Here is a 21,398-nt window from a genome sequence, read left to right as displayed (position 1 = left end):
TAGAACTGTGTTAGAACTAGAAGTGTTAGAACTAGAAGTGTGTTAGAACTAGAACTGTGTTAGAACTAGAACTGTGCTAGAACTAGAACTGTGTTAGAACTAGAACTGTGTTAGAACTAGAAGTGTTTTAGAACTAGAAATATGTTAGAACTAGAACCGTGCTAGAACTAGAACTGTGTTAGAACTAGAACTGTGTTAGAACTAGAAGTGTTTTAGAACTAGAAGTGTGTTAGAACTAGAACCGTGCTAGAACTAGAACTGTGTTAGAACTAGAAGTGTTTTAGAACTAGAAGTGTGTTAGAACTAGAACCGTGCTAGAACTAGAACTGTGTTAGAACTAGAAGTGTGTTAGAACTAGAAGTGTTAAAACTAGAACCGTGCTAGAACTAGAACCGTGTTAGAACTAGAACTGTGTTAGAACTAGAAGTGTTAGAACTAGAAGTGTGTTAGAACTAGAACTGTGTTAGAACTAGAACTGTGTTAGAACTAGAAGTGTTTTAGAACTAGAAGTGTGTTAGAACTAGAAGTGTTAGAACTAGAACCGTGCTAGAACTAGAACCGTGTTAGAACTACAACTGTGTTAGAACTAGAAGTGTTAGAACTAGAACCGTGCTAGAACTAGAACCGTGTTAGAACTAGAACTGTGTTAGAACTAGAAGTGTTAGAACTAGAAGTGTGTTAGAACTAGAAGTGTGTTAGAACTAGAAGTGTGTTAGAACTAGAAGTGTTTTAGAACTAGAAGTGTGTTAGAACTAGAAGTGTTAGAACTAGAACCGTGCTAGAACTAGAACCGTGTTAGAACTAGAACTGTGTTAGAACTAGAAGTGTTAGAACTAGAAGTGTGTTAGAACTAGAAGTGTGTTAGAACTAGAACCGTGCTGTTCGTACTCTTTGGAGTAGGAGAGGACGTAGACGACGTCCTCTCCGTCCGTCGGTCCGTCCAGCGGATGCCACCAGCAGCTGAAGTCCTCCATGTTGGGCGAGCGGCAGTAGTAGATGTGAGGCCTCCTCGTTGTCGTGGCAACCGCCTCCTCTGTGAAAAGGACAAATCTGCGTCAGCGGCGCCATGGCGATGGCAACAGGTGTTTTCATGCACGTGTGATTTCAGAAGCAGACAGGTGATGAACGGGGAGGGGAGGGGTTTGGAACTGGAGCTGCAACGTTCATTAATCAGCTGGAAGTTAATCAGCAGCTGTTCTGATGACCAGTTATGTTTGTTTGTTTTTATTTCATTCACTGACAAAAAGAAAAACAAACAAACAAACAAAAACAATTCAACACCATACAAAAGTTTCCAACCCTCTGAATGAAAGGGAGCAGAAAGAAGAATAAACTGATGTAATCTGTCCCTTTATAACAAACAATAAGCACTAAAAACAAATAGTAAACAACAAACAACAAACGACATGACTACAAAGTCTGAGAGGCCTGCAGACACTCAGACGGAACAGAACAAGTTCTCGGACTGCTGCTTCTTCAAGGTCAATATTTTCTGCTTTCTGTCCTCCACTGTGACGGTTTTTTATCTCAGGCTTTGATCAACATTTTCTCCATTTTCTGACATTTTATCCATCAATCGACAAACAGAGAAAATAATCTACGCTGAAAATAATCCCGAGTTGCAGCCTTACATGTAATAAGAGTCCATATCAGGCTGATTTCAGCTCATAATTTTATTTTTAGGGGTTACTAGAATATGTTCACGTGCTGTAGTATAATATGAACACAGATATTACATTAACTCTGAGATGCTCATCAGTGTTAGAATTATTATTATTTTACAGCACAAAAAACACATTTGTTTTCCAGAAAACCAGATCCAGAAGAAAAAGAGGAAATAGGAAGAGCTTTTCTGTTAAATGTGCAGGAACATACATGAACATATGTGGATTGATTCTTACTGTTCCTCTGAATGTCATCTTCTGTCAGTTCTATGTTAGCTGGTTCTACCTCAGCTGTCTGGAACATCATGGATTCAAACTCTTCTTCAAGCCTTTATTCTGCTTTTGTTGGTATTTACTTCACATTCTCTTGTTATTATGACGACACAACAGCTGATCTTTAACCAACATTCTTGTTTTTTTTTTATTAGATATTCTTTCATGAAGTCAACTCCAAGGACTTTTAATGATGAAGGTCTTTACAAACTGTTCAACACAAAACCTCAGCAAGGAAATCCAAACTGCACAGTGGCAGATTAAAGACGGATCAAATTAAAAGCTCTGCAAGTATTTCTAAGTTGTATGTGAGTAAATTGAAAGATTACAAAGTATTGAAGTAGAACGTGACTTGGTGTGACTCCATCTCTCTCCTTGTTGAACTGTTTAAACTTAACCTCCCCTTTTCTTCTTTCTTTTATTTAATCATTCTTGAAAACTATTTACGAACATACAGAAAAATAAAAACCTGCAGAAACACAGCAACAAAATCAAATTGGTCAGGTGAGAAATGTGGGATTTTAGACCGTTTTGGGACATTCACTGGAAAATGTTCCCAAACTTCAGCTTCAAAACTGCGACATTTCATCAGTATCACTCTATTTTTCATGTCTTATTCATACATTTACCAAAAATAAAGCGTTTGCTAGAACTGGATTCTATAAAAAACTAAAAATTCTCCCCTCCTCAGTGGAAGTAAGAAGCTGTTATTGACTGAGCTGCAAAAATCAGTAACAAGACAAAAATTCAGGGACTTTATGTCTTAATTGCAGGCTGAGAGGAGATACGTATAGAAGCACATTTAAAAAATATGCAAAAGTAGGAAAGTCGCAATCTTTTCCCAGCGTTGGTACGAGCTGTGGGCACGTTAGAGAACGTTGTAGATGATAACACCATGCTGTTCCACCTGCATGTCCCCATAGAGTTACAGGACTTTTTTACTGCATGGAAAAATGAACCCACAGGAGAAAACTGTGACAAAATAAAAGCCCAGAAGCTGCAGAGTGAACCACACAGCAGCTGAAGAGAAAACAAACAATAATTCCATTTTTCTTTTTTGTTACAACCTGGTAGATCTCTGAGAACAGGTTTAATCTAAGTCAAAGTCCGCTTATTAGTTTGTTTTGGAGCTTTTGGCCAAATTACATCCCAGTTGTTTCTGGAATGTTACTTACCTATATCCTGTTGATGCAAAAAGTAGGACCCAACTAAAGTAAAATACGATAAAATAATATTATCCTCTTCTATCTGACAGTTAGAATGCCATAAAGCAGGGGGTCAAACTCATCTTAGTTCAGGTTCCACATTCATCTCAATCTGACCTCCAGTGACCAGTAAAATCACAGCATAATAACCTGTAAATAACTCCCAATGTTCCCTTTGTTTTTGTGCAAAAAAGCACATTCCAAAATGTTCACATTGAAGGAATTATCTTTTTACTAAACATCATGAACAACCTGAAATTTCTGAAGAAAAATGAATTCAATTTCAGCAGCATTCAGCCTCAGTTTATCATTTCCACATTACAACTTCCAGATCACAGTGTCGACAAAGGAACACAACATTTAGTCATCTGGAACTGAACCATAGAGGATTTTACTTTATGATCAAAAACAACAAAAGCGAGAAACAAAATGACAAAAAATGAGAAAAATGACACAAATGACAGAAACGAGACAAAAAATGATGAAAGCGAGAAACAAAACAACAAAAAAGTAGAAAAATAACACAAGTGAGACAAAAAGGAAACAAGACGACAAAAACATGAGAGAAACCACAGAAGTCAGACAAAAATAGACAATAAAAACATAAAATACTACAAAAATGATATACACAATGACAAAAGAACAATGAACAATCTAGTATTTCATTTTCTGATCTAAACAACTTGTCATGGTCTAGAAATGATTTTAAATTTATAGTTGTACTAATTTACAATCTGCAGTTAATGTCTTATCTGTAATTTTTACACTTTGAGGACCGGATTGGACCCTCTGGAGGACCGCTTTTGGCCCTAAATCATAAAAAAGAAAAAAATGTGGCCCTTTAATTTTACTTTTGTTTTCATCCAAGCCTCCTCTCTGAGGAAACACTGCCTGCAGTTCAGCCCAAAAGTCCCAAAAATTTTCTCACATTTACTGCAACTCAGTCAGTCAGGGCTTCACAGGTGTGCAGAAAAACACACAATTATTAGTTTTTTAAGGAATCTGGTTAGAGCAAATTGTTTATTTTTTGGCAAATTTTTTAAAGGACACATGCAGAATAAAAATCATGATTTTAGGTTTGGATAAGGTAAATTCAAGGACTGTCTAAAATCCCACATTTCCTTCTGTTTTTACAGTTTCTTGCTCTGATAAATGTAACATCCCTCTGAATTCTGCTGCTGGTTTTGGGATTCAGAGGGTTAATCTGACTTTAAATTTGATTCTGTTTTCCAACAAAGCACCACATCACACACGGTGAGTTAAAGAACTGGAGAAAGTTTAGCAGTTTCATTCTGAAATTTCAACAAGTGTTTCAAACTCATTGATGAGTCCTGGAGCTCAAAGGGTTAAAACATGACCTATAGACAATGTTTTCTTCATCGTGAGGCAGCGCTGGCTGGCGTGTAATAATACAGTAATAAACCTGGAGACGCCATCGGTGACCCTGGGAGCAGCGTGAGAACAGCAGTAATCCAGGAGAGAATGCTTGGAGCAGCAGGAAACAAAGGCCTTGTGTTTGCTGTAAGGAGCTCAGCCAGCGTCCTGCAGGGTCGCTGCATCAACAACTCCCACTTCTCAGAAAGCGGAAAGGAGCCACGCTGGGCGCCATGACGGCTGCAAACATTCAGAGCTGCTGCAGATCACAGTGAAACCCTGCAGCTCATTTTAGCAGGAATCAGCTGCCATCCAACTGCATCAAGGTTGCAATTAGCAGGGCAATAAATATTATACAGATTTTAGTTCTTCTGCATCAGAGGGTTGAAACTCATCTTAGTTCTAGGGCCAGATATAGGCCAGTTTGATCTCCAGTGACCAGTAAAACCACAGCATAATAACCGATAATTAACCACAACTCCACATATTTCCTTTGCTGTAGCGTAAAAAGTACATTCTGAAAATGTTCACAGTTAATGAACTATCTTTCTACAAAACATCATCAACAACCTGAAATTTGTTAAGAAAAATAACATTATGCCTCAGTTTATTATTTCCACATTACAACTTCCAGATCAGTTTATCTACAGAAGACACTCAGTCACAGGTTTCTGGAACTGAACCATCTAGGATTTTATTTTATGATCCAAACAACTTGTCTAGATAGAAATTATTTTAAATTTACATTCATTTCCACATCTGTTTGTAATCCTGACACCACATCAAATAAACTAAAGTGTGAACTACAAAGAAATGAAGAAGAAGGAGAAGGAGATTGGAGAGGTCAGAAATGAGTCATTTCCATCCTCACAAACCAAATAAACTTCAGTCCAACACGTTAATAAAATGAAAATCTGACTAAAAGCCCACACCAGAGCGTTATGGTGTAAAACTGCTTGATGATATAAAAGATGATCTAAGAGGAACCAGGTGAGGCTCAGGCATGAAAGCAGCTCAGGTCTGAGGTTCTCCTCCCTGCTGAGGTATCGACGAGCTGCCGTCACGTCCGTCTGAGCGGAAATAAATCGTCAGACGAAGCTGCTGCTGGATTTATTTTTAAACACTCAGTGCTGAGGTTCACTGACCTCAATGTGGAGATAACAGCAGAACATCTACTGAAAGAACTAAACCTGTGAAGCTAACAGCAGAACATCTACTGAAGGAACCAAACCTGTGAAGATAACAGCAGAACATCTGCTGGAGAAATCAATCTTAAAGTTGTGTTTTCTTTTTGGTTAAAAACTAATCTAAAAAGAGCTGAAGATGGAACGTCTGTGGAAATATATTTATCCAAACGATATGAACCCAAAGAGGACAGAGTTCATTTTGGCTTCTGATGCTAATTAAATTCTAATTACAGCTTTTTGATCAAATGTGTTTTCAGTTCAGTTTTTAGTCAAGTTTTAGTCTTTCATGTGTTGATAAATGAAGCAAAATCTAGATTGTTCCTTAAATATTCACTGTAAAAATTAACATTTTCTAACTCAACAATTTACTGTTATTTCACCGATTTTTTCTCCATTTTATTAAAATAAAAATAACTAATAAATCTGAAAAAAAGCATTAATTTAAATAAGCAACAAATAAATCTTGCCATTATTCAGTAGAAAAATAGGTATATTTTCAGAAAATAATAATAACAATTAAATTATTGTTTAAAAATATTTTTATTGTTACTTTATATAATTTCCTGTTTTGTTAATTTACAGATAATAAAAAGTAAAATCACAGGAGAAAGCAAAAAATTATTTTAAAAAACAGGTTAAAACTGAAAATAATGACGACATTAAAAATCTGTGTTTTTATAAACAGTAATTTGTTCAATAAGAGTGTGACTGTAAAATTTTAAGGTTTAACTGCATTTAAATCAACTAAAAATGTCATTATTTTAGGGATGTTTTTCGTTATTTGAAAGAAAAAATTGTTCATTAAGAACTGAAAAATGTTCAGTAATGGTTTTGCTGTCATTTTAGAGATTCGCAGATAATAATGAATAAAATCACAGGGAAAAAGGATTATTTTAAACAAATTCTGGGCAAAACTCAATAATCTCGACACTAAAAACTACTATTATGTAAAACTACTATTTATCAAAACAATAAATAGTAATTTGTTCCTTTACAGTGTGTGACCTTAACATAATTACTCTGTTTTACTGCATTTAAATCAGCTAAAATCAGGATTTTACAGACACTCGCCATCATTGTCACAGTTTTTTAGGGCTGGATGTACAGTATTTACCAGGATGGATCCAGTTTAACAATAACGCATATAGATGCTAGCAGTAAACATGTATAAATATCTATTTATATGCATACGAGGGACCACAGCTCCATAATTAAGAGCCATGAGTGTCACAGAGAAATTAGTTCTCATTAGTGGTCAATTGCTAATGTTGTGTTTTGTCACGGTACATTTAATTGTGCATCATATATCAGAATACATCCTACTAGAGGATAATTAATGCTAGCAGCTGGATTATTATTGGCTTAGAACAGAAGTTAAAGCGTGAAATCAGCTGGTATCAGTCGGATCTCGCCTGTCGAATACAAACCGAACCTCAGTTTTACATCAGAGAGGCGTAGAAGTTAGAAAACAGAAAAGAAGACTGGCAGAGCACATATTTAACAGAGCTGGATCTCTGATCTGTGAGTTTTCTTTATCTGCTTTCAGATGGTCCAGACATCCAGAACATCCATCGTATCATCGAGAACTTCATCGTTGTGTATAAACTGAGTTTTAAAGCAGAGCTGGAGTCACAACAGGTGTAGTCTGGATGTCCAAACACAGCAATTACCACAATAAAAATCAACAAAATGCAAAGCAATTAGCAAAAAACAACTTTTTAAACACAGACTCACAACCACCGACTCCTGCTCAGAGCACTGAGGCAGAGAAGACGAGAAAAAGTGACTTTCATCTGAATTTCTGCCTTCAAGATCCATAAATCATATAAAATATGAAGCATAATTTCAGTAAACAGTCCAACCTGTTGGTGTCTCTTTACCAGACGCCTTCCTGTCCTGACTTCATTAGTTAATATAGATCCTCGTCCAGCTCATCATGACTTTCAGAGCTTCAGTGACAGAAACCAAACTTCTGTTTCAGACATTTCTTCTTCTCTGACTGAACTGAAAACAGAACGGACCCTCGGATCAGACATGAAACGTCTTCAAGAACCTAAACCTGCTTTTCTCTGAAGCTCACAGGATCCGTTCTGCTGCTAACAGATAAATCCAATCATCACATCAACGACACAAAGAGCTCTTCTTCTCATCCTGCTTTACATAAAACTGTAACCAGCAGCTTTATCACAAAATAAACGTAGGAAACTAACAGCGTATCTACATATATATTCAGGATAACCGCTTCATTAAAAAGGATCTATGTGAAGTCATTAGTGATCAACAGTTACTGAACAGAACTTCAGAGTTTTCAGCTGAACTGCAGGCAGTGTTTCCTCAGAGCAGAGAGGAGACGAGTACAGAACTAATTAAAAATGTAAATAGTTAAATGTCTGTAGTTTGTAGAGCCAAAACAGACAGAATTGTGGGATTTTTAACTTTCTGACAGGACTTGAACTACTCATCAACTGGAAAACTAAAAATCTGAGCTTAAAGTCGTTAAATTCATCTAAATGACTTCATTCTAAATGCAATGTCAGAGTCAGTTGGTAGTTTTTGGTCAGCGGTGCTGCTGTTGCGTATTTTGGTTTTAGAGTTTTTTCCTCGTACTAATTATCTTTTATTTTCTTCCAGTTCTGTATTCAGCAGCGTCAGTGTGAAGCTCACTCTCCGTTAGAGTCATTTCTTTGGATTCAGCAGCACTCATTTGCTTTTTAATCCCCTTTTCATGTACTTTTTGTGAACCATACCATCTTTCCAAATAAATTCCTAAGTTAGCGTTGTTTCACCTGCTTTTGTTTTGGTCCGGCTACCCTACACAGCCGGGTCTAACACTCATTTAAAATAAATAAATCGGTTTGTCTAAAAGGATTCCATAAAAAACTAAAGCTTCTGTTCTCCTCATCACAGCAGTAAAACTATTAGTGACCAGCAGTGACCTGACAAAAATCCAGAGAGCTTTTTACAGCTTTTTAAGTGTCGCTTTGTTCTTTTATTATGATTGATGTCATTCTGTGTCCAGACTTTTCTGTTTCTATAGAGATGCAGAGAAAAATGAGCCCACAGTGAGAACAACATGAGACAGGAACAAATAAAACCTGCCTGCTTTAGGCTGAGAGGGCAGTGAAACTGTAAATAACACAGAACAGCGGGATAAACTCACCATCATGGCGTTTTCCTTTGTGAGCAGCATCCTGGGCGACGGTCCTGCTGCAGGCGACCAGAGGAAGCAAACAGAGCAGCAGCCACAGCATCCTGCTGCCGTCCGTCAGCCTGTCCACACAAACAAACAAACAAACAAACAAACATGAGCTTAGGGTGGAGGAGAACCCTTCAGACCTCCTCATGTCCCCACAGCGCTTCACTCACTGTGAGAAAGTCTGGTTTCCATGTGACAGACGACTGGACACTGAGGTTCCTGCAGCTCCTCCAGTCATGAGACTCATCACAAGGCCTGAACCCCCCTCACTGCCTCGCTTCAAACCAGACCCGAGTGACGCCGCCGCCTCATCAGATAATGAGCGCACGCATTCCAAAAAATTACACTTTGGTCAAAGCAAAACAGACAACCTCATTTAGGTTTTATTTCTGCAGCCTCGTCCCACAAAGGTCCTACAGTAGTATAGCAGCAGCAGAAGTCCAGAAATATCTGGATATAAATGAACACGACAATAAAACCACAGTGGGAAAAAAGAAAAGGCTCATTAATACGGAATGCCACGGATGTCAGAATTAAAATTACACTCATTTCATTCAACTGTCACTGTTAGCTGCATGTGAAAGTGAACACAAAACTAAACCACAGAAATGCAGCATTTATTTATTAGTTATTGATGATCAGAAATCACAGCAACATAGAAGTCTAGGAGACTGTATATGCAGTCTATGGTCCTGATCCTAGACTATATATACAATCTAGGATCAGGACCAACCTGCTGTGACTCAGTAAAGCTCCTGTACAGAGCATCTAATATGAACTTCACCTGCAGAATCTAAATGTGGCTCCTTACTGTTGACTTTACACCAGTTAAAACACTAAAACCAGGTTTGTTGTTCTTCTTAGACTGATGTGTGTTCATGTCAGCACCACGTCGACCCACAGACCAGGACCTGAAACAAACCCCCTCCATGCTGAAGCCTACTATAATCTCTGCAGTTACGCTGGCTTCAGTTATTCTTAGGTTTAGACGGTTTAAATCTATCCGCTTTGGTGCTCTGTCAGAGCTGAAGGGAACCTGAGAGCAACTTAACGTTGAGTTATATGAATGATAGAATATATCAGAGCCTTATTCTAATACTTAATGTTGTTGTTTACGTCCGTTGTCACACAGAGGTTGTAAATTTAAAAACTATTTACATAAATGCAGCGTTATCTATCAATAACTGGATTACATAGGCATTCAGTGCAGGTGACTGTACAATATAAAAACACAAGTAAAGTTCAGAGTTTGTTCTCCTTCATTAGGGGTCATTTGGTGTCTCTGGTTGTTTTGTATTTTTCTGGGTTTTCTGTGACGTTTTGTGTTTCTTTATGGGTTGTTTTTATTGCTTTATATGGTTATTTCTGGTCATTTTTTGTGTTTGTGGTCAGTTTGCATCTTTTTCTGTCTTTTTGGTCTCCCTTTATTGTTGTTTTCAACTATTTTTGATCATTTTGTGTCCTATTGTGTCTCTTTGTGGATATTTTGCAACTCTTTCCGCTATTTTTGTCTCTTTTAGGCTGTTTTATGTCACATGGTGGCTGTTTTGTGTGTCTTTGTGGTCATTTTGTTTCTCTGGTTGTTTTGCATTTTGTTTTTCTGTGCAGATTTGTGTTTCTTTGTGGTTGTTTTGCATCACTTTATGAGCATTTTGCACCCTCTTTTTGGTCATTTTGTGTCCCATGGTGGCCGTTTTGTGTCTTTTTGTGAACAATTTGCATCTCTTTCAGGTGGTTTTGTGTCTCTTTTTGGACATTTTGTGTGTCTTTGTGGTCGTTTTACTTTTCTGGTTGTTTTGCATTTTGGTTTTTCTATACATTTTGTGTTACTTTGTGGGTTTTTTGGCATCACTTTATATGCATTTTGCATCTCTTTCAGGTAACTTTGTGTCTCTTTGTGGTCATTTTGTGTTATTTGCAGTAATCGTGTCTCTTTGCTGTTGTTTTGCATCTCTTTTTGGTCATTTTGTGTCTTTTTGTGGAACTTTTGCATCTCTTTTTGGTCATTTTGTGTCTCTTTGTGGTCATTTCAATCACTTTGCTCATTTTCTGTCACTTTCTCATTATTTCGTCTCACTCTGGTCATTTTGTGCCTTTTTCTAGTTGTTTTGAATTTCTTTCTTGTAATTTTGTGTTTCTCTCTGACAATTTTGTGCATTTTTTTTTTGTCATTTTCCCAGTCTGCAGTCATTTTTTCTCTGGTAATTTTCTTTCTGGACATTTTGTGTCTCTGTTGTCAGTTTTGTCACTTTCTGATGTTTTTGTTTCACTTCTTTGGACACTTTGCATTTCTTTTGTGATATTTTTTGTTGGTTGTTTTGCATCTTTCTGGTCGATGCCATTCATTGTGTAATTCCTTCTTTCTTCACCTCTTTTCCACTCCGACCTCGTCCTGCTAATATCTTTCTGTAGCTCAGTGTCTGCTTTAACTGACAGCTGTCTGAGAGTCAACCAGGGCCACCAACAGCAGCCATGACACATCTGGAGAAAACAATAAAAATAAATCAGTGGGCCTTACGTAAAAGACTGACGTGGAGTGAACTGATGAAGTCTTAGAAGGCTAAGGGGCTTTCAGGTCCGCTCTGATGAAGGGAAGGACGGCAGCAGCGACATACAAACAGCAGCAGTTCCATCCTGGAGCGTGAGGACAACAATCACAGCGAATAATCCCCGCCTTGATCTTACAGGAGGGAGGATTACGGCCAGGCTTAATCTGCAGACTCAGTTCACCCGACAGGATACAAGACGACCGACACTAAAACCTCTGACCTGCACAAACACTCACTGCTGCTTTCACAGCTTCATGCTGCATTTCACATCAGATATTCCCCAAAATCACACCCCATGTTAATCCTCTGTGTGTCAGAAAGTAACTGAAGAATCACCTCCTGTCTGATTTACAAGGTTTCAGATCTGAACAAATCCAGCTGTGGGTTTTCTGGTCCTTTTCCCATCATTTTGTGTCCAATTATCTGGTCATTTTACATCGATTTCTTCTCATTTTGGTTGACTTTTTTCCCCCCTACTTGTGTGTTTTGTAACATTTTGTGTCTCTTTGCGGTCATTTTGCATCTATTTGTGGTCATTTTGTGTCTCTTTGCAGTTATTTTGCATCAATTTCTTGCCATTTTGTGTAATATTGTTTAACTTCGTAGATGTTTCTGTGTCATTTTGTGTTTGTGGTAATTTTTTGTCTCTTTCGGGTGATTTTGTGTCTCTTTGCAGTCATTTTGTGTCTGTCTCTGGTCACCGCATCGCTTTGCAGTTATTTTGAATCAAAATCTTGTCACTTTGTGTCATATTGTTTCACTTTGTGGTTGCTTTGTGTCTCTCAAGTTGGTTTGTATCATTTTGTGTTGTTGTGTGGTCATTTTGTGTGTTTTTGTGGTAGTTTTTGTATCATGTTGGATGTGTTTTTGTGAACATTTTGTGTCTATCAGTGGTCATATTGTGTGTCTTTGTGGTGTTTCTGTGTCAGTTTTTTGATTTTTTGTGTCACTTTGTGTTAATTTTGTGCCTCTCTGTGATTGTCTTGTGTGTTTTTGAGGTAACTGTGGGTCTCTTCGCACAGCGGCCGTGACTGTCACTGCATCACATTCTTGTTAACCGCCATCAGCAGTGACACCTTAAAAAAGAGCGTAAGAGTTGTGTTCTTCACGGTTATCCACACCCTCTGAGGTTCCCGTTACACAAGACGATGCACCAGCTGGAGGGAAAAGCCCCAAACATGTGACTCTGAATGGTCTTTTTCTGTCATGACGTGTGATCTGATTGAACCAACATAAACCCAGGAATGTTCAGTCATGCTCCACAAACGCAGAAAAGCCGCTGTGAGCTCCAACATAAAGTGTTACCTCAGATAACATCCAGCCGGATTTAAGCCGTTTAAACTTGTGATTTCTAATGGTCTGCTGGTCGTGCTGTAAATCCACGGTGCACGTGGTGAAAACACTCCCACACCTGACGGCGTCCACAGATATGGAGGTTTAGGTGATTAATGCTCCTTTTTATCGCAAGCACAAGTCAAAGTCCTCCATCTGTGGCAAGCAACATGATTATTTATCAGGTGGTTTGATCTGTGCAGGAGGATGAATGTTGGGGACGGTTTCCTGAGATCACAGCAGCTCTAACTGTGTTTTTAGGTTAAAACCACAAGAATCCAAACTATTAATTAGTCTACATGCTGGTATGGTCGTAAAATTTACAAAAAAACTAAGATTTTAAACATTTTTTTAAATAGAACGACAGTTTAAACAACAATTTATGTAATCCTTCAACTTCAATGTGAGTTCTAAATAAATTATCAATAAAAGAGAGCAGGTATTTGTGCTAGTTTTGTGTCTTACTGGTAATGTTGTTATTTTTTGTCTCTTTGTAGTGATTTTGCATGTATTTCTTGTCATTTTGTGGTCATTTTGCATGTCTTTCTTGTCATTTTGTGGTTATTTTGCATGTCTTTTTTGTCATTTTGTGGTCATTTTTTGTGTTTTTTTGTCATTTTGTGGTCATTTTGCGTGTATTTCTTGCCATTTTGTGTCTCTTTGCGGTTGTTTTGTGTCTATTTCTTGTCATGATGTATCACTGTTTCCCTCTCTGTGGTCTTTTTGTGTCTATCTGGTTGTTTTGTATAATTTTGTGTGTCTCTGTGGTAGTTTTGTGTGCTTGTGGTGTAAATCCTGCAGACATGAGATGAGCTCAGAGCAGAGCCGTGATTCAGCCTCTAAAGTAATTTCACTTGTTTGCACTCGCAGGTCTCTAGCAGTGAGAAAATGGACAGTGAAGCAGCGATTCCCTCCGGCTGCAGCTGCTAAAATCTGGAGGAGGTGTGAAGGAGGCAGAGAAGAGCTGCCTGTTTTCATTCATTGTGATCTCTTGATTGGTCTTATTCTGGAGTGTAATTAACCTGAGGATGATCTTATCGAGTCTGTTTAAAGCAGGAACCTAAAATTAATCATTCAATTAGTCGATTGTTGCAGTTAATTTTCTGTCAGTTTATATACATTCACTGTTTGATCGTCTTGTAGTCGTTTCCAACATTATTTGGTCGTTCCATGTCTGGTTTTGGACATTTTAACTGCAGCTGTGGTCATTTTGCTCCTTCGTTTGTGTCTTTCTGGATCCTGTGTTTTGTTTTAGACATTTTGAGTGTCTTTTCAGTTATTTTCATCGTCTTGTAGTCGTTTTTACCATTATTATGGTAATTTCACATCTTGATTGGCACATTTTAATCATTTTGTAGTCATTTTTACTACTATTATGGCCATTTTGGATCTTGATTTGGATTTTTTGAGTGTCTTTTTGTTCGTTTTCGTCATCTTGTAGTCGTTTTTAGAATTATTATGGTCACTGGATCTTGATTTGGACATTTCTTGATTCTAAAACCAATTCGTGATGACTTTTCCCCATTTTTCTCCTGTAGATGGACACAGTTTATTTTGTTTCTTCATTCACAAACAACTTGTTTTGTTTTTTCTATTGTACTGTTTTTGGTCTTTCTGGTCCTTTTCATTGCCTTGTGGTTGGTTTTTAATAAAAATTAGGTCATTTTGTGTGTGTGTTTGGTCATTTTAATTGTATTGTGGTGGTTTTTAATATCATTTTGACCATTTTCCATCCTGTTTTTCACACCAGCAGTGAATGGATTCCCCCAATCTAGACAGAAACAGCACATGGTTTGCATCTTTGTGGAAAGCGATTCATGTTGCAGCAGGATAATGAACCCAAACACGCCTGAAAGCTTCGACCTGAAGACCACAGAAGGAGTTCTCAGACTCACATTCCTCAGCCAAACATTCCTGACAGGAAAGCAACTCTTTGGAACACCATGCTGCAATAAAACTTCTTCTGACCTGAAAGCTCACTGCAGCTTTTGAAGACAGAAATCATCCTCATGTAACCAAAAACAATTAAATAACTCCGGAAGCTCATCTGCAAACCTCTGATTAATACGCTGTTCATAAAAGTCGTCAGCAGCCGCAGAGAAAATGAAATATTGCCCCTTACAGTGCAGACGTTCAGAAAGTCATTTAAAATAAGAGATAAGGCTCATTTAAAGAGCAGAGCTGCTGAAGCTTCGTCATCACGGCGCGATGCTGACCTTTAACAACAAAGCCTCTAATCAAGTCACAACACACAAATAGCCTTTATACGCAGAACGGGAGAAAAGTTCACCACACACTCTGATATTTAGTTCATTACCTCAACTAACAGACTGACAGCTGCACAGATGCTGCTTTATTAGAGCTAAAGATAAAAAATAACATGCTGCTCACACAGTTAACGGGTTTGGAAGCCATGTTACTTTAAAAACACGCAAAATAAAATAAAAAATGGAAAAAAACCTTCACAGAATTTTGAACAGTCCTTGAATTATTCATTTGAGAAGCATGATTCGGTCAGAAGCTTTAGCAAATCTAAGCTGGAAATGGTGGTATTTCATCAAAAATCACTTTATTCTACAAAAAAAAAGAAGAATCGGACCAGATTCAGTAAAAAACTAAAGATTCTGTCTCTAAATTAGCTAAAAATATTATTTGACAGATTTTTGCAGTTTTAGAACATTACAGGACAATAACTGTTTTGGTAAATAAATTTACTGTTTCATTTTACACATTGTTTTATTTTTTTAGAGTACAGTTTATAATTCCTTCAGGTTTTCAGCGACATATTCAATACTTTAAACGGTTTGTTCATGAAACAATATTAGATATTGGTATTAAAAAGCCAAAAATGAACCCTAGACAGTAAAAATGTAAAAGTTTGGGTTCAGATCAGCTGATTTGTTTGTTTTTTCTCTGCTTTTTTTTTTTAACAGATTTTAATCTTTAATCTGCAATACTTAATCATCATGTATGATCTTATTTAATACCTCAGTATAATTGTAGTAAGACTTTCTACTGTTCTTTTCTAGTCTTATTTTAGCTTAATTTGCTTATGTTATTTTAGTAATGTTTCCTATTTATATCTTAATGTTTTTCTACTTTTGAGCCACTGCATTTCTTATGTTATGTTGTTTTCCTTTACAAACTTTAATTTTACCTCATTTTACATGAAGTCCTTATTTTCTGCTGTTTAATTTAAAATGCTGCTGCTGTGAACATTAAGTGTCAGGGTTTAAAAATGGTTTTATCAGCAGCGTTTTCATTCATTTTATGGAATTAATTGATTATTGATGAGGCTATTTTTGGTCAAGAAAACAGTTTAGTCAAATAAATACAGCCTGCAAATGAAAAACACCTAAATCCATGAGGTGTATGTGAGCAGACAGGAGAGTAAAAAGTGAAATCAAGACATTTATGGTCAACTTTCTAGGAAGAAATCTGCGTTTAAATAAATGTTGTTGTTTTCCTGCAGCAGGAGGAGGTTTCTGTCCCTAAATGTTTTTTTTAATGCAGCATGAGGAAGTTTCTGTTGGACAAACTGCTGCACTTTGTCATCACAGCTCCAACTGTCTGCAGATCAGCAGAGATAAGAGTTATCTGGAGGACGGACGGCGCTCTGCAGCTCCATTCATACGGCGGTACAGCGGAGCATCCACCCAACACAACGCCTCGGGCAACACGCTACACGCATGCACACACCAACACACACCAACACATAGATGTGAAGCGACAGCAGCGTTCGATCCACATGGAGTCACATGTTGAGTTTGGCTGTTATATAATCCTACATGTCCACTATGACCTGTTACTAATTAACAAACACAGATCAGGAACACCCGCTCTGAGATAAAACATCAATTTATTTAAACCTTTAAAACACCAGAACAACGTCAGTAAAGACACCAGTGACATGTTAAGTCCTGGTTAGTCGCTAAGTATTTGTGTTTCTGCTGCCAGTTATTTAGTAACTAGAAGCTTTAAACACCATTAACTGTAGAAGAAGGACTCATTCTCCTGACTCTACACAGCTCACTGCACTAATTACTGTTAGAAAATAAATAAAAACACAATATAAAAAAACATAAATAATTCAAAATACAGATTTCTGATGTGACAGAACTTCTCCCAGTCAACCGTTAATATTATTAATTTTATTATTCAACATAAATATTTTTTTCTGTGATTTTCTGGGATATTATCTGTAATTTACCAAATAGTTATTTAGAATCATCACTCCTTAACATGCATACTTTTTCTATTAAATAATGTAAATATCTGTAAAATATTATATATACATATATATCATTTGGCTGATTTAAATTGATTTAAATACTGTAATTGTCCAACATTATATAAAACAAATGCATTACCATTTTTTAATATGGGCATTATTGACAGATTTGATCAGTAAAATTATATTTCTAACAGATTTAACAGGAACACTGTAAAAGAACTAAATACTAAATGTAAAACTGCATATTTATGTTGTGGACATAATTTATAAGCTTCATGTTTTTTAGGGTTAATGAGTAAATTAATATTTTTCAGTGTGATTTTAACAGAAAATAGAAAGCTGTTAAAGAGGAGAATCAGCTGATCTGATAATAAATGAATGTTATAAAAGGTCATAAGACACGAGCAGAACTAAAAGAGTGAAGTTCAATGATTTCCTGTTGCCGTGTGAAGGAGACAAAGTTCTGACGAGGTTTCCTTCCACAGAAACTCTCCATTAAAACTCTGATTTTTTGCCACTTGACTGTTGGTCGTAGCTGAGCCAAGCAGGGCTTCTTGGTTGTGCTCAGGAGTGCAGAATTTTTTTTAATTTTTACAGAATCTTGTTATTGGAAATGATTTATTTTTGTAGAGTTGGTGAGATTTAGATTTGGTTCAGTTTCCTGATGGGCGTAACATTACACGAGTAGTTCAAGGACCGTCAGAAAAGTTGAAAATCTTCTGTTTTAGAGTTTTCTTTATGATAATTTTGGTGTTTTTTTTAATGTGACATTCCTTCCAAAGCCATCGGTGGGATTGGTGTCCGGATTGTTAATCTGCAGGAGAAAATAAATAATAATGACATCTAAGTCTGCCGAGGCTCACTGCTGCACGTCGTAGTCCAGGATTAAACAACTGCGGGACAAAATAAATCAGATCTGAGAGCAGAACTGTTCATTTCACTGCTGCTACGTTCATCTCAGGCGTCTGACGGCTGTTTAAAGTCAAACAATCTCCATCTGCATGTTGCAGGAGTGGCCCAAAGCTCACATTCTTATCAGCTCCAACACATGGAGGTTACTGACAGCAGGACGTCTGCAAGAAAACCTTTAAAAGCACCGATTAAAGGCTCCATTCACCATTATGTAAGTCTGACGGTTGATTTCCAAAGGTTTGATATTAAATAAGGAGAACAAAGGAACAGCCTGTCACATTTGAGATGCTGGAACCATCAAATGTTTGTGTTTTACTTCAAATTTCAGTCGGTCTGCGGTAAAAAAGATCCTGAAAATTACATAATAAATGAATTCTGCTCCCTGGTAAACAGAGTTTGTCATCGCTGTAGGCTGCTGTTAAAATATAATAAAATTTAGTGAATAAAATTAACTTGGAGCATGTGAAAATTTACCTGTGAGTTAATTTATTCAAAATCCTCTGTGTTTTAGTTAAACTCACATTCTGGTGTCTCAAGACAAAACTCTGCACATATTTTTGTGATAAAATTATTAAAAATGACCATTTTGACATCCTAAATCTAAATTCTCTCCTGATATTTTTTCATAAATTGACGTCCTCAATCCAAATTCTAATATTATCTGTCAAAATTCCAAGTTACAAACATTTTGATGTCCTATAAAGACGTAAATGTCAATAAATTTTGGTCCTTCTAACTCATTTCTTTGGTTTCTTTCATATTTTGGACAGCTTGTTCATGAAACAGGTGTTAAATTGTGGAATTAAAAAGGTCTAAAATAAACTCTGGAGCGTAAAAATGTGAATGTTTGGGCTGATGATGGTTCAAATCGGCTGAAACTGAAACTCAAACTGAGTAAAAATAGACCATTGAGATGCACTTTTAGGGAAAAAGTTCAGCTTTTGTCCATTCTCTGTAGAATCATTATTAAATACGATCAACCCAAAGAAAAACTGCCAGAAGACGACTAAAAACAACAAACACACAGCATTAGGAGTTAAAACTCAGAGAAACTACTTCCACTTTGCAGTTTAAATAAAAACTCTTTGTTTTTAGCAGAAATGTGAATAAAATTAAATGGAAACGCATCCGTGTACGAGTCATTTGACCAAAACTAAACATATTTATAATCAATGTTACTCTTGACAGGATTAAATCTGTGCTTTAAAACAACTAACAGCTGACCTTCACAGTAAAATTAATCTTAATAATAAGGTCAGACTGCAGCTTCTTTTCACTGCCAGTAATTTTATTGATGAATTGACTATTCGGTTTATAAAATGACTGAAAATGTGTGACTTGTTTATTTCTTCACAAAAACATGAGATCAACTAAATTGCGTTGCTCAGATGTGAATATTTGCTTTCTGTGATCAGAATTAGGAGACTTTAAAGATGTTTATTTGGGCTTCAGTGAATAATAACGGCTATTATTGGATATTTTGTGACGTTATCGGTTTGTTAGATTGTATTGATAATGTAAACAAATAAATAATACAGACCTTCTGTGATTGATTATAAAAATCTGCAGTTTTACAACAAATCAGTTAAACTAGATGCTGACTGGAGCTCCATGTTTCTGTATTTGCAGCGTGATATTATTCCATATAACAGCCAAAACCTGCAGCCTGTGACTGAATAAAGTGAAGGAACAACTTCTGTGTTCAGAAAACAACAAAACTACAGCAGCAAACAGACAAATAGTTCAGCATCTTGGTTCTGCAGCAGCGTTGGTTGTTGGTGAATCTGCTTTGAGTCAGATGACAGATATTCTCACTGGGGATTATTCTCTTCATTAATCTGTCATCTTTTATGTATAAAACGGTGAAAATGTTGCTCAGAAAACTCCCTGAAAAGATGTTCAGTTTAGAGAAACTAGGAAAAGAAGCTGCAACCACTGAAGTTAAACTTTTTTTTTAAAGACTCAGCCTGATAACTAAACTATCAAACTAGCTGGTGTTAGATTAATTTTTAGTTTTAGTTGTGCTTCTCTATAATGAACCTGATAAAAGCTCAAACTGAAGTCCTTCCTGCAGGTTCTAATCTGTCTTCTCACTGAAGACACCTGAGCTGCAGATTAACTCGCGGATCCTCCTTACCTCCTGCCACTGCCTGGAGAGCCGCCTGCTGCCGCTTCTTCCTCTGACGCAGCTCCGCACCAGGACCAGGACCAGGACCAGGACCGCAGCAGCCGCTAGTCCGGGAGAAGTCCTAAGAGGCGGCTCGAGCTGCTCATGCAGCCGCTGCTGGGCTCAGCGGAGGGAGTGTTCCGTTCACCGCCGCAGCAGAGTATTAGTGTCCGCTGCTGCTGCTCCTCCTCCCCTTCCTCTTCTTCCTCCTCTCCCTCCTCCTCCTCTCCACCTTAAGGCGCTTTTCCTCCACCTGATCCAGCATCATGAACCAAACACCAGCTGGAGCTCCGAACCTCCAGCTCCGCTATGGGAGACCTTTAGTGCCAAAATGTACATTCTGAAAATGTTCACAAAACATCATGAACAACTTAAAATTTCTTAAGTAAAATAAATTCAATTTCAGCAACATTCAGCCTCAGTTTATCATTTCCACATTACAGCTTCCAGATCACAGAGTGTCTACAAAGAAACACAACATTTAGTCACAGCTATCTGGAACTGATGACAGTATTTTACCCGATGATCAAAACGGCAGAAGTCAGACAAAAAAAGACAAAAAACAACAAAAACAAGACAAAACATTGCAAAAGTGAGACATGACAAAAACGAGACACAAAATGACAAAAAATGAGACAAATGACACGAAACAAAACAAAAAGACACAAAAAATCAGACAAAAAAGATACAAAGTGACAAAAAAATGGACAAATGACAAAAAATTACACAAAGACACAGACGAGAGCAAAAGTGAAAAAAGCGAGAAACAAAAAGTTCAAAAAAATAGACAAACAACACAAGCGAGACAAACAACACAATGACACAAATGCTACACAAAACAACGAATAAAGCAAAACACAATGACAAAAAATAAGAAAAAAACACGAGTGAGACAAAAAGGAAACACAAAACATAAACGAGAAACAAAATGACAAAAACACAAGACAAATGGCAAATCAGACAGAAACAACAAAACCAATACAAAATATTACAAAAACAAGACACGAAATGAGAAAAAATGAGGCAAATCACAACAAAACATAGACCAAAATAGTTACAAAACGACAAAAAAACTGACAATTGGTACAAACAAGACAAAAAAATTGCAAAATTGGCACAAACAAAAGCAAGACAAAAGACACAAGCGAGACAAAAAGGAAGCACAAAATGATAAAAATGAGAAACAAAACAACAAAAACACGAGATAAACGACAAAGGTCAGACAAAAAAAGGCAAACTTTTTGGTAAAATATGGCAAAAATGAGACACAATGAGACAAATAAAATGACCTTGCGCTGAGCACAG

At 37.0% G+C, this 21,398-nt stretch overlaps 1 protein-coding gene across 2 annotated transcripts in view; it reads right to left on the bottom strand.

Moving 5' to 3' along the window:
• LOC111573340 (growth hormone receptor-like) overlaps positions 1–20,302 on the bottom strand; it is a 36,712-nt gene extending 16,410 nt beyond the window's left edge. The window contains exons 1-4 of one of the 2 annotated variants that reach the window (XM_023277456.3): positions 20,064–20,302; positions 9,070–9,245; positions 8,864–8,973; positions 889–1,033 (exon numbers count right to left, since the gene is read on the bottom strand). In XM_023277456.3, the coding sequence (XP_023133224.2) occupies positions 889–1,033; positions 8,864–8,973; positions 9,070–9,146 (332 nt within the window). In that variant the 5' untranslated portion in view covers positions 9,147–9,245; positions 20,064–20,302. The remainder of the gene's footprint in view (positions 1–888; positions 1,034–8,863; positions 8,974–9,069; positions 9,246–20,063) is intronic. The other variant, XM_035951540.2, reaches the window with a different exon arrangement.
• Positions 20,303–21,398: the final 1,096 nt, after the last annotated feature.

This window comes from Amphiprion ocellaris, chromosome 24, assembly GCF_022539595.1.
Source record: "Amphiprion ocellaris isolate individual 3 ecotype Okinawa chromosome 24, ASM2253959v1, whole genome shotgun sequence".
NCBI lineage: Eukaryota > Metazoa > Chordata > Actinopteri > Pomacentridae > Amphiprion > Amphiprion ocellaris.
This window is presented reverse-complemented; position numbering and strand designations above follow the sequence as displayed.